This window comes from Megachile rotundata, chromosome 12 (genome assembly GCF_050947335.1).
Source record: "Megachile rotundata isolate GNS110a chromosome 12, iyMegRotu1, whole genome shotgun sequence".
NCBI lineage: Eukaryota > Metazoa > Arthropoda > Insecta > Hymenoptera > Megachilidae > Megachile > Megachile rotundata.
In genome coordinates, this window is record NC_134994.1 from 6,765,163 (window position 1) to 6,779,994 (window position 14,832).

General features: G+C 29.3%; 1 protein-coding gene across 5 annotated transcripts in view; it reads left to right on the plus strand.

Moving 5' to 3' along the window:
• Nucleotides 1-497: 497 nt before the first annotated feature.
• The window catches only part of Pde8 (phosphodiesterase 8), a 41,579-nt gene continuing 27,244 nt past the window's right edge, over nt 498-14,832 (plus strand). The window contains exons 1-2 of one of the 5 annotated variants that reach the window (XM_076537751.1): nt 498-870; nt 4,619-4,796. In XM_076537751.1, the coding sequence (XP_076393866.1) occupies nt 4,694-4,796 (103 nt within the window). In that variant the 5' untranslated portion in view covers nt 498-870; nt 4,619-4,693. Of the gene's footprint in view, nt 871-4,618; nt 4,797-13,240; nt 14,717-14,832 lie in introns of those variants that run through there. The other 4 variants (XM_076537753.1, XM_076537755.1, XM_076537756.1 and 1 more) reach the window with 4 other exon arrangements.

Genomic DNA, 14,832 nt, shown 5'->3' on the forward strand with positions numbered 1-14,832 from the left:
GATATCTTAAATATTGTTATAAAGAGACTTGTGAAGCTTTTGAAATAATTTTATAGAGAGACTTGTGAGACTTTTGTAATAATTTTATGAAGGGTCTTGAAATTTTTCAAATATTATATAAAGAGATTTCTGAGGATTTTCATATATTGTAAAGACTTGTGAAGTTTTTCAAATTTTTTCTGAAGCAACTTGTGGAGTGTTTCAAATATTGTTATGAAGGGACTTGTGAAGTTTTTGAAATAATTTTATGAAGGGCTTGTAAAGCTTTTTAAATAATTTTATAAAGGGCCTTGAAGTTTTTAAAATATTATATAAAGAGATTTTCGAGGTTTTTCAAATATTGTTACAAAGGGACTAGTGAAATTGTCCAAATATTATTAGCAAAGAATTTGTGAAATTTTCCAAATATTATTAGTAAAGAATTTGTGAAAATTTTCGAATATTATTATTAAAGGATTTGTGAAAATTTTCTATTATTATTAATAAGGAACTTGGGAAAATTTTCCAAATATTATTATTAAAGAATTTGTGAAATTTTTCAAATATTATTATTCAAAAACTTGTGAGATATTTAACATACTCCTATAAAGAAGCTAGTGAAGTTCTTCAAATATTATTACAAAGAGACTTATAAATTATTTCAAACATTATTTTTAAAGGACTTGTGAAGTATTTCAAATAAATACACCCAAAGTTATAAAGAGTCTTGTGTTTAATAAAATATTATTATAAACTAACTCAAAGTTTCCGAAATACTATATAAAGTGATCTGTGAAGTATCCAAAATACTGTTGTGAAGAAAGCTGTATAGTGCGTGTTTGAAACTTGCTGTTTTGAAAAGGCTCGTGTTCTCTACAGGCATGTCTTAAGGTTAATAATTAAATTTTCAAAATACTAGAGTAATTTGTTCTGTTGTGAAATTGTTGTCAATTGTTAAATAATTGTAATCGTGTATCTGTATTGTCTTCAACTTTCTCTGAAGTATGTTTCATAAATATGTATAAACACTTAACATCTTGCAATCTCATGTTTAATTGTACAAAGCGTAAATGTTCAAGCAACAATGCGATATTAAGTTGTGTAATTATATTCATTCAATGTGGGGACGATTTTTTAATGTTTTCTTGTTTCGTTCACATTTAATGTTAATCTTGTTTGGTTTAAAATATAATTGTTATTGCTATATAATTTTTTCTAAGGGATTTTCATAATGTAATATTAATTTTTAGAATTTTTAGAATTTTTAGAATTTTTAGAATTTTTAGAATTCTTATCATTTTTGGAATTTTTATAATTTTATAATTTTCCTACTATCTCCAATTAATTTTTTTAACCCAGATATTTTCTAGATACAAATATTTCAGATTTTACTGAATTTTATGAATATTTTACTGAACTTGCTGCACCTGATTTCTTCTGTTAAAGAACTAATATTTCTCAAGATATATTTATCAAGATATATATCAACTTCTGCGTGCTCTTAACTACTCTAGCTCCACTATTTTTTCAGATAGAATCATAAAAAAAAAGAAGTACAAATATCCTCTTAAGTATCAAGTTAATTCTCTCTTCTCAAACCAATCCTCTCAAACTAATCATCATCTCAATCATCATTCTTTCGCATTAACCTCCTCCATTTTCAGACATTTACAAATTTCCACACATTTATAAAGTGTTTATTACAGAAAATAAACTCTCTCTTCCACAATTGTTCCTCCCACAAAAAATAACCGCATTCCATAAATCTGAATAAACTCGAGTTCACACCTCAGTGTATCGATATTTCAATGATATTCTAATCGACGTAAAACAGCGTTAAAACGGTGCTAAAATTATACAAGAACCTGTCGTGCACCGATCACGTGAATGTCATCGAGAAACATGGAAATGGGAATCGTCACACATTTTTGTACTCGATAAACAGTGTGTCCGGATCAATTTACAAACACTACTTGCCGTGTTCTTTCTTTCAATATTCAACGGAACTGTTGACCCTCATTAATATTTATAAACTCGCATTAAATGTTATCGCTTCCTGCACTAACAGCATCATCGGTGTGGAACTCGTTTTGTGACATTGAGCTGGGACATTCAACCTCTTTGCGCTTCGGCATCTTTAGAATTAATTGTATGTGCGATATAATGTATTGCGAGATCTATTTCTTGACGCTTCGTTTGCGTAGAACTAATTTTGTTGGGCGAATAGGGAGACGGTAGGAGGCTCGTGACTCATGACGCATGGGGTGCGTCTTAGGGGGTTATGTAAGCGGAGAGGCTCGTGACTGATGACGCATAGGGTGCGTCTTAGGGGGTTATGTAAGCGGAGAGTGATGGAGGAGTGGTAGAGGTTTTGATAGAGGAAGTGAGTTTTGAGTGGTGAAGTGAGTTGTGTTTGGGAATTTAGGATGTTAGGAATAGGTGTTTAATGTTTAGGAATTAGAAGATTTAGGGATTTGGGGATTTGGGGATTTGGGGATTTGGGGATTTGGGGATTTGGGGATTTGGGGATTTGGGGATTTGGGGATTTGAGAATTTGGGGATTCGAGAGTTTGGGGCCTTTAGAATTTGGAAATTTCAGAATTTTTAAGATTTGAGAATCTGGGACTACAGAATTTGGAAACTTGACAATTTGGGGACTTCAGAGTTTGCAAACTTGAGAATTGAAAGATTTGAGAATTTGGGGATTTGAGAATTTGGAGCCTTTAGAATTTGGAAATTTCAGAATTTTTAAGATTTGAGAATCTGGGACTACAGAGTTTGAAAACTTGAGAATTTGGGGACTTCAGAGTTTGCAAACTTGAGAATTTGGGGATTCGAGAGTTTGCAAACTTGAGAATTTGGGGATTCGAGAGTTTGGGGCCTTTAGAATTTGGAAATTTCAGAATTTTTAAGATTTGAGAATCTGGGACTACAGAGTTTGGAAACTTGAGAATTTCGGGACTTCAGAGTTTGCAAACTTGAGAATTTGGGGCCCTGAGAATTTGGGGATTCGAGAGTTTGGGACCTTTAGAATTTGGAAATTTCAGAATTTTTAAGATTTGAGAATCTGGGACTACAGAGTTTGGAAACTTGAGAATTTCGGGACTTCTGAGTTTACAAACTTGAGAATTGAGAGATTTGAGAATTTGGGGATTTGAGAATTTGGGGCCTTGAGAATTTGGGGATTCGAGAATTTGGAAATTTCAGAATTTTTAAGATTTGAGAATCTGGGACTACAGAGTTTGGAAACTTGAGAATTTGGGGACTTCAGAGTTTGCAAACTTGAGAATTTGGGGATTTGAGAATTTGGGGCCTTGAGAATTTGGGGATTCGAGAATTTGGAAATTTCAGAATTTTGGGGATTTTTGAATTTGGGGATTTGAGAATTTGAGGCCTTGAGAATTCGGAAATTTGAGAATTTTGGGACTTCAGAGCTTGGAAACTTGAGAATTTAGAAATTTGAGAATTTGGGGCCTTGCGAATTTTAGAACTTGAGAATTTGGAAATTTCAGAATTTTGGCTACTTGAGAATTTGAAGATTTGAGAATTTGGGGACTTCAGAGTTTGCAAACTTGAGAATTGAAAGATTTGAGAATTTGGGGCCTTGAAAATTTGGAAATTTCAGAATTTTGGGGATTTGAGAATTTGAGGCTTCGAGAATTTGGAAATTTTAGAATTTTGGGACTTCAGAGCTTGGAAACTTGAGAATTTAGAAATTTGAGAATTTGGGACCTTGAGAATTTGGAAATTTCAGAATTTTAGGGATTTGAGAATTTGGGGCCTTAAAAATTTGGGGACTTCAGAATTTTAGAGATTTGATAATTTGGGAATTTCAGAGTTTAAAAACTTGAGAATTTGGGGCCTTGCGAATTTTGGGACTTGAGAATTTGGAAATTTCAGAATTTTGGCTACTTGAGAATTTGAAGATTTGAGAATTTTTGAGAAGATTTGAGGTTTGGATATTTCAGAATTTGGAGATTTGACAATCTCAAGTCTCAAGTGGAGACTCGAGAATTTAGAGGCATGAGAATTTGGGGACGTAAGAATTTGTAGATATGAAAACTTAGGGATTTAGGAATTCGAGCAGCAGAGGGTATGAAAATGTGAGACTTTTTGCAGTTTACGAATTTGAAAATTTAGTAAGTTAGATATTTGAAAATATGAAAATCTAAGAATTTGGAAATTTGATAATGTAAGGGCTTGAAAATTTGGAAATTTGAGAATTTGTGGGCTTGAAAATTTACAAATCTAAGAATTCGTAAATTTGAGAATTTGAAAACTTGCAAGTTTAAAAATCTATTTACTTCGATATTTTGAGAACTTGGAGAAAATTTCAAAAGTAAAAATTTGAGCATTGCAAGATTTACAAAGTGAGAATTTAGAGACACAGAAATTTTTAGACATGTACCTTGCACAATTGAAGTTTCAGAAACTTGACAATTTAAAAATTTGATTGAGTAATTGATTTTATATGGGCCTCCACTGTTATGATCATTGGCCCTAAAAATTCGAATATTTAATAATTGACTACATAGAAATTTAAAAAAATAAAAATAAATATTGAGAGATTATCTAAATTCCTGACTTCATAAATTAAATTATAGAATTTATAGATTTGAATCTCTCTTTTTGTTTTTAGAATCTTGTTAACCAAGTTTGAAGGATGTGGAAGAGAATTAAAGGATCTTACAGGAGGTGAGATTCTGCTTCAAGGATGGGATGCAGGTCCAGCACGTTGGAGTGCATGGAGGACAAAAGGGACACAGAGAAGAGGAAACAGTCGGATTCGCTGGATCAAGGATCTCTAGTCGACATAGGTAATTTCGTGTTTCTTCTCCTCAAGGACATTCGACTATAGTTTGTGCTCTTGGACTATTTAAAGTTGCCTGATCTCGTTTCTAGTTCTACTTTTTACCAATACAGTTTCAAGTCTTTTTATTGTTATTTGTGTAACGAAACCTACAAACTTTAATCCAATCTTATTAAATTGTTATTCTTTATTGTATTACTATTCTTATTAAATTGTTGGAAGTCTCTATTTTTTATTTTTTATAATAAATTATTGTTAAATGTAATTATTCTCAAGTTAAAAATGGGGTCTTTATTATTACATTTGTTATTTAGTTAATTATTAGAAGTTTCTGATGTTAAATTTTATTAAGGTAAATTGTTTTTTATAATTGCAAAGTTAATTCTGATTTTAGTATTTCTCCTGATGATAATTTTTTATTGGTCTCTTTTATTAAACTAAATAAACTAACAGTTATATTATTTTTTATTTTAATTTTTGTTGAGTTAATTGTCAAAAGTTTTTATTCGACTTTTATAAAATGGCATTCGAGTTTTACATAAACTAATGACTACAGTAATTTCTTATTTTTGTATCTTTCCTGCATTTAATTGTTGGGTGGAAAACACTATCAGATGAAAAATTTGACTTTTATGAAGTTATTTGATTTTTGACTGTCAAATAAACTAATGACCATACTACTTATTTTAATATTCTTTCTATACTAAATAATAAAATTCTCCATAGTTGATTTTTATAAAATTAAATGGCTTTCGACTTTTAAATAAACTAATAGCTGCACTAATTTTTTATTTTTGTATCTTTCTTGCATTTCATTGCTAAATACTTTCATCTGACTTTTATGAAATTAAATAATTTTTGACTTTCAAATAAACTAATAGCTTCACTACTTTTTTTATTTTCATATTCTTTCTATACTAATTGTTAAAATCTTCCATTGTTGATTTTTATGAAACTAAACAGTTACTGACTCTCAAATAAACTAATTGCTGCACTATTTTTTTATTTTTATATCTTTTTTGCATTTCATTGTTAAATGCTTTCATGTGACTTTTATAAAATTAAATTATTTTTTACTTCTAAATAAACTAATGACCACACTGCTACTTTATTTTCATATTCTTTCTATACTAATTGTTTAAATTTTCCATTGTTGTTTTTTATAAAATTAAATAGTTACTGACTCTCAAATAAACTAATTGCTGCATTATATTTTTATTTTTATACCTTTCTTGCATTTCACTGTTAAATATTTTCATGTGACTTTTATAAAATTGAATAATTTTTCACTTCAAAATAAACTAACAGCCTCACTACTTCTTTTTTTTTAAATATTCTTTCTATACTAATTGTTAAAACCTGCCATTGTTGATTTTTATGAAACTAAATAATTACTGACTCTCAAATAAACTAACTGCTGCACTATATTTTTATTTCTATATCTTTCTTGCATTTCGTTGTTAAATGTTTTCATGTGACTTTTATGAAATTAAATGATTTTTTACTTCAAAATAAACTAATTGCTGCACTATTTTTTTATTTCTATATCTTTCTTGCATTTCATTGTTAAATACTTTTATCTGACTTTTATGAAATTAAATAATTTTTGACTTTCAAATAAACTAATAGCTTCACTACTACTTTATTTTCATATTCTTTCTATGCTAATTGTTAAAATCTTTCATTGTTGATTTTTATGAAACTAACTAGTTACTGACTCTCAAATAAACTAACGGCTAGTCTAATTTTTTATTTTTATACCTTTTCTAGATTTCATTGTTAAATGTTTTCATTTGACTTTTATGAAATTAAATTATTATTGACTTTCAAATAAACTAATTGCTGCACTATATTTTTATTTTAATATCTTTCTTGCATTTCACTGTTAAATGTTTTCATCTGACTTTTATGAAATTAAATAATTTTTGACTTTCAAATAAACTAATAGCTTCACTACTTTTCTTATTTTCATATTCTTTCTATACTAATTGTTAAAATCTGCCATTATTGATTTTTATGAAACTAAATAGTCACTGACTCTCAAATATTCTACTAACTACAATATGTCATCATCATATTCTCTCTCCATTAATTTAATTTTCTAACTTCCCTATTATCTACCATAAAAATAAATATTTCAGCCTCGCAAATGAATTACTATCCACAAAACTTTTTAACTTTCCTAATAATTTTTCTTTCCAAATCTTTCTCCTTGAATTATCATAAAAACTTTCCATAAATCATTTCCAGTTTAAAAATAATCGATCTCTCAATAAGAGACTTGAAAGAATCTCCCAATAGTTTCATTAATTTCATAGCATTCGACTCTAAATTCAAGGGCATACTCGAAAAAAAAAATAAATGACAAGAAGCTGGGGGCATTTCTGCGTCACTGATGCGTACCTTTCGCAAAAGTATGCTTCGAGAGTATTATACCTCGAGTGATTCTCCTTGACCTAGTCTCTATATTGACCACGTCGTATTCTTGTCTGGAAGCTACGATCGAGATGTGAATTAATCAGTCTCGATACACGGTTTCACAAAGTTGTCTGCACTGTTTTCTTAACTTTCGACTGGGGAGGACGTGTCGTAAATCATTGTCATTCAACAACCGTTGCGTTAGAAATTGACTACAGGATATCGTTAGATATTAATTTCTATTTATTTGCATATTCTCAAACCGCCTAGAAAGTATAGACTGATACAAAAATAATTTATTTCGTTTTGTTTTATGTCGGTAAATATTTTTGTGGAAGTTTGGATTCTGACAAATATAATTTGTTAGTAGATTTGTTTTACTGAAATTAATTTTCTAGTTTTTAAAGGGAGAAAGTTAATTAGTCAGAATTAATGTATGTACATTCTTGTACATTTTTTATTGAACCATTTTGTGCGAATTTAGAATTTAACAAATATAACTCGTTAGTTGAATTGTTCTACTGAAACTAATTTTCTATTTTTTAAAGGGAGAAAGTTAATTGGTCAAAATTAATTTATATACATTTTTGTTCTTTTTAATGTACGGGGTTATTTAGGGTTGGTGCTTCAAATTTTTTCCTTTTTTATTCTACTATTTATTATTCAAATATTTTTGTCTAGCAATCGCGTTGCAAATATTTAATCTTCAGATACAAGGGTACTACAACTAAAAAATTTATTTATTTCTAGTCTGATTTTCATATAGACTATAATAGAAGGAGGGGATGTTTTTTGAATAGAATTCATTTATTACTAGTACTATTTTGGTGGGACAAATTTGGTATTTTTACGGGGGTAAATGTTTAAAATTATTAGAATTAATATATCAAATTTTTTCCTTTTTTGTTCTATTATTTATTATTAAAATATTTTTGTTTAGAAATCGCGTTGTAAATATTTAATCTTCAGACACAAGGGTACTTCAATTCAAAAATTTGTTTATTTCTAGTTTGATTTTCATGTAGGTTACAATTGAAGAAGGGGATGTTTTTGAGTAGTATAATTTATTACTAGTACCATTCTGATGGGACAAATTTAGCATTTTTTACGGGGGTAAATGTTTAAAATTATCAGAATTAATATATATAATTTTTTCCTTTTTTATTCTACCATTAATTATTAAAATATTTGTATTCAGAAATCGTTTTGCAAGCATTTAATCTTCGGAAATAATGATTTTTCAGTTAGAAGTTTACTTATTCCTTTTCTGCTTTTCATATTTTTCATATATTTCCACATTTTTCTTTACAGTCTAAGAAGGGGATGTTTTTTAGAAAATAAAATTTGTTACTAGTATTGCTCTGATGGGACTAATTTTGTATTTTTTACGGTGGTAAATGTTTAAAATTATCAAAGTTATTGTATAAAATTTGTACCTCTTCTAATCTACAATTTATTATTAAATTATTTCTACTCAGAAATCGTGGTGCAAACATTTAATCTTCAAACACAGTGATACTTCGATTAAAAAATTTATATATTCTTAGCCTGCTTTTCATATAGGTTACAATTGAAAAAGGGGATGTTTTTTAAAAAGTATAATTTGTTACTAGTGTTGCTCTATTTGGACTAATTTTGCATTTTTAAAAGTGGTAAATGTTTGAAATTATCAGAGTTATTGTATGAAATTTGTCCCTCCTCTAATCTACAATTTATTATTGCATTTTCTTCTACTCAGAAATTGCGTTACAAGCATTTAATCTTCACAATGATACTTTGATTTAAAATTTATGTATTCCCAGTCTATTTTTCACGTAGATAGAAATTGAAGAAGGGGATGTCTTTTAAAAAAATATAATTTTCTTACTACTACTGCTGTGTTGGGACTAATATCGTTCTTTTTACAGTGTTTAATATTCAAAATTCTCAAACTTATTGTATAAAGTTTGTACCTATTCTAATCTACAATTTATTATTAATTTATTTCCACTCAGCAATCATGTTGCAAATATTGAATCTTCCTAAACAATGATACTTCGTTTCAAAAATTTATTTCCTTCTACTCTGCTTTTTATATAGGTTGCATCTGAAGAAGAGGATATCTTTTAAAAAAGTATAATTTTGCCATTAATATTGTTTTCCTGCAACCAGGATTTTTTACAGTGATTAAAATTTGCAGTAAAATATGTATCTCTTCTAACCTACAATTTATTATTATATTATTTCTACTCAATAATCATCTTGCAAATATTTAACCTCCAGAAAAAATGATACTTTGTTTCAAAATTTATTTCCAGTTCAATTCATTCATTTCTAGTCTATGTATATTAGAAGTTAAAAAGGAGAACGTCTTTTAAAAAGTATAAATTGCTACTATTATTATGTTGATAGTTCTAGTTGTATTTTTCATAAAGAAGTCTAAAAACATTTCAGCAACAAAACATTACTAACGCTATCACTATCTTCTTTTATTTAAATTTTTATTGAAAAGCAAAACTGAAACTCTTGAATTAAATACACTTTACAAAACTCCATCTCCTAAAACGTCTAAAAACTTCATCGTCTAATTTGTCCATAATATTCTTTATCCTAAGTTTTTATTCTTGATCTCTAAAAATACTTCCAAAAGGGCACAGTATCATCAAGAAATTAATCTCACATTCCACCTTAATCTCAATTCCCTCAAAAATTATATTTCCGAAACATTATCTCCACACAAGCATTTCAACTCGAAATATTTCATCCGCCTTTCGATCTTAATCTCCTCTGAATGCACGAACTTATCGAGAATAATTTCAACACCTCTCTCTTTTTAATTTGTGTACCGCGATAAAGCCAGCCGGTTAAAGCCTCTCTCGAAAGGAATATAATTTGCCATTCAACATGTTATTGGTAAGCAAGAGTGCCACGGTACAATGCCGAAACGCCGTATTGATTCTTTGATAAGGACACATATTTGGGTCGATGGTTATGAATGCAAATCAGATACAGATAGCAATTCCATTCGGTCCTTCGCGAATGTGCAATTAGTTGCTCAATTCGATTCGTTATTCTGCCTGCGTCGGTTCTCAATAACAATCGAGATTCTGCAATATCAAACATCGACGTTTAACAAGGCACTTCGAAATACAGAAGAGATCGTGCTTTAGCAAAGAGGATGTAACGAGAGGCGACACTAGGGAAACATACCTTAGAGACAGAGAACAATTTAAATTCCCAAATCAAAAGAATCGTGCTTAGTGTAGAATTATGGTGGAAAAATAATTGCATATTCATCAATAAGTTTGTAATAAATATTTTGTCATATCTTTGTAACATTCATCTGTAATTTCTTGTGATATATATTTTCTTCTAAGTTATTTTTAATAATTATTTCCGTAATACGTATTCTTCAATGTATAGTATAATTTATTACTAACACCAATAAGTACTAAAATAGATTTTGTATAGCAATCATTTTTATTCTTTCCTCTTCAACGCCTTTAAAATTGAACGCTGAACGCTTTTAAAATTGATAAAATACCTCAAAAGACAATATTAGTAATGTACAGAAAATTTATTACAAATATATTCCAAATTATTAAAAATTGATATGAAAGTAAATTTGCTCGGTTTGAATTTCCCGCCCTTTCGCGCGACCATTTTAAGGGACAGTTTCCGAGAGATCAAAGGAGCCGACAGAGTATCGCCTCTAGTTTACTCTGTGCTTTAGTTAGGAAGAGACTTCCGTTGCAACAGTTGAAAGCGTGAAGTAGCGGAAACATACTTGCTTACAAAAGCTCGTATCCTTTGTTTAACGTTCTATTCTTCGGTTCAGCATTGTAAGCTTTGTACATGAGCTGTTCAAAGTGGACAAACGCAAACGCAGCTAGGGGACATTTGATATAAAAAGTACACACAGAATTGTTATTGCGATTAGAAAAGATATACTTGATTCGATTTGGATCAGCTAACATTTCTTATAACTTGTAACTATATCTTGTATGTTATTTAAATTTATAATTTTGTAAGATTTAAAAATGGCGTAATTTATTCGGAATTCGTATTCATGAAACGTTTTATGCCTCGAGTATTCAAGTATTTCATTTTCTAATGAATTAAGCGTAATATTTATAGACAGGTTACAACACCATGTTCATTTCTATGCAACAACGATCCATTAGCACCTTTGATTTCAAACTTATTCAAACACAAGAAGATTCATTAACCTTATTCTCATTAACCGATTCAACAAGCAACTCAACTACGGAATTACACATTCTACAGGCAGTCAAGACAAAATTGTCAACTATAAACTAACGTTCGTTCTTTAAACAATTAATAGGTTTCCCAGTTCCAAATATTGTACATGTCTGCCAGACAAAGCCTTTTCGTAACATTTACTTGTACAAAGAAAGCAGGAGTAGTTCAGTCAAGTATTTCTAACAGCCAAGAGAAAAGACATTAGTACATTTGCGCTAATTCTTTAGAGTTTTTGGCAGCTACTCTTTTGGAGTTATTATTCGTTGAATTTGTAAGAGCAAATTATATTGTTGTTAGAATTTGGGGATTTTGAAAATTTAGGGATGCGAAGATATGGGTGCAAAGAAATTTAGAAATGTACAAATTTTAGCAAATGAATTTGAGATTTAAAAATTTAAAGCTATTGGTATTTGGGGACATAGAGATTTTATGTAGAGATCTAAAAATTTAGAGAAATTGGTATTTTGAAGTGTGGAGATGTATGGGGATTTGAAAGTATATGGGTGTCTAAAGATATAGAAATATAGTTATTTAAAAATATGGATAATATTTAGAGATTTAGAAATTTAGAAATGGTATAGGAATTTAAAGATATAAAAATATAAGTTTCAAATTATATAAATCTTGAGATGTTTAGAAATGGTATAAGGATTTAAGAGTACAAAAATCTAGAGATATAGAAATGGCACAGAAATTGAAAATTATACAAGTCTTAAAAATTTATGAATTTGAGAATATAACTGATATAGGAATTTAAGATTACAAAAATCTATAGATATAAAAATGGTACAGAAATTTAAAATTATATAAGTCGAGAATTTATGAATTTGAGAATCTAAATTGATTTAGAATTTTAAGATTACAAAAATCTATAGATATACAAATGGTACTGAAATTTAAAATTATATAAGTCTTTAGAATTTATGAATTTGAGAATTTAAATTGATTTAAAATTTTAAGAGTACAAAAATCTATGGATATAAAAATGGTATAGAAATTTAAAATTATATAAATCTTGAGAATTTATAAATTTGTGAATCTAAAGGTAGTAATTTAATAATATACAAATCTAGAAATATACAAAATGGTATGGAAATTTAAAATTATGTAAATCTTGAAAATTTATGAATTTAAGAATCTAAATAATATAGGAATTTGAGAGTACAAAAATCTAGAGAATATAGAAGTGATAGAAGAATTCAAAATGATAGGAATCTAGAGAATGTATGGATTTGAGAATCTAAGAATATAGAGCTCTAAAAGTATAAATGTTTAGCAATATAAAAATTTAGAGACGTAGGTGACCAGTCATGTAGCACATGTAGCATATGTAATTTGAGCATGTGGAGATAAAGGGGTGTAGAGATCTAGGGATATAGGAATATAGAATCATAGGGATTTACTAGTATGTAGATTGGGGGATATATGGACATAGAGATATAGGGATATAGGGATGTAGAAATATAGTACATAAAGGTGTCAGAATCTTTGAAAAGAATATGCATATGGACCTAGAGTCTACAACGCTTCAGAGACATATGTAAACCCGCAATATCTGAATTAAGAAATATATATAAAAATCTAGAGATACAAAGAAAAGGGAGCATAGGAATAAAAATGTAAAAATATAGAAAATGACTGTAGTTAAATATTTAGAGACAATATCTATAGGCGATTAAGGCTGCAGCAAACCTAAAAGAATCTAAGGATACAAAAATCCAGACATCTCGAAGCAGATATAAAAAATCCAGAAATACAATCCATCTATGTATAATTTAGAAATATCTTCTCGATGTTAGACACATGTATTTTATATTCTTCACCAATCACTATAATTCACAGTCCAAATATGTCCCATATTAACCTTCATATCTTAACCCACTTTTCACTAATTACTGAGTTTTTACTTTTTTTTGACTTCTCACTTAAATCCACTTTTCACTAATTACTGAATTTTGTCCTAATTCCACTAATTCACCATATGATCTATAAACTAAATTATGGTCCATAAACTATTTTCACAAAGAAAAAAAAAAAAAACTTGTGAACTTCTTTCGTCAATTTGTTCGAAATTAATTAAACTTTTGAATCGAACACGACTTTCTTCGTATACCCGTTTAAAGAGCATGTACAGCTATTGTACGAGTTTCTCCGACCACCCTGAGGCCACTCACTCACGAGTAGAATTTTAACCCGAAGAATTTGCTTGTGCTGGTCAGTCGTTGTCTTTGAGTCGCTTGCTACGCGTCGCACACGGTTTCGAACGGATTCTTTATTCTCCGAATGCTTTCGCCGGTGATTTCAATGCCGGGAAACGCGTGTCGTCCGCAGTGTCGATCGTTCGCTCCGCAGTGATCCGCGATATTTAATTGACATGAACCGAGCGTATCGGAATATCAAATTGGGTCGAAACGTGGATTTCGGGAAACCTCAAGTGTATCGACGCTCCTTCTTTCTGTTTGATTTTGTGTTACGGTGAAAGTTTCTTTTTGATGCTCGACATGGTGCCTGTTTGCTCAATTTTTCTTCTCGGTTGATTTAGTAAATTAACTGCTTTTAACTTCTTTTACAATTTCTGTTACTATCTTCAAATTTTAATTAATTTAGCAAATTAACTGATTTTAACTTTCGTACACAAGTTTGAAAAGTCAATATTTCACTTGGATTCTTGATAGAAATATTTTTTAACGCGTTCATTAAAATCTGTGTATTAAAGATGGACTCCTTTTACAATTTCTGTTACTATCTTCAAATTTTAACTGATTTAGTAAATTAACTGATTTTAACTTTCGTACACAAGTTTGGAAAGTCAAAATTTCACTTGGATTCTTGATAGAAATATTTTTTAACGTGTTCATTAAAATCTGTGTATTAAAAATGGACTTCTCTTACAATTTCCATTACTATCTTCAAATTTTTATTTAATTTGTAAGTCGTTATTTTAAATAATTCTTCATTTTTATTGTCATATTTATTGCATGTTTAAACTTCTGTTAAATTTTTAGTGCTGCTCTTGCCTCAACTTTTGAACAATTCATTTTGATTTTGCATCAACTGCAAGTCTTTTATAAAAATTATTTCGAACTAGATTGTCTAAAAATCTTTCGATAAATTAATTAAATTGATCTGAATAGTGAGAAGTACGATTAACGAAACATCAATGTGTATCAACGATAAAAGTAGTCGAGTTACAAATTCATATGGCATCCCCTTCGAACGAGTGTTTCTTCGCGACCGAAGATGAGACTCCAGACATATTCAACAACGGTAAACAAACTTCTTCCCACTTCACAGAATATTTCACATCTTCAAAGTAGTTTTAAAATTTACTCTACTTGAAAATAAAACGCATGCTCGTGCAAGTAGTGGTGTTTGCTATCGTG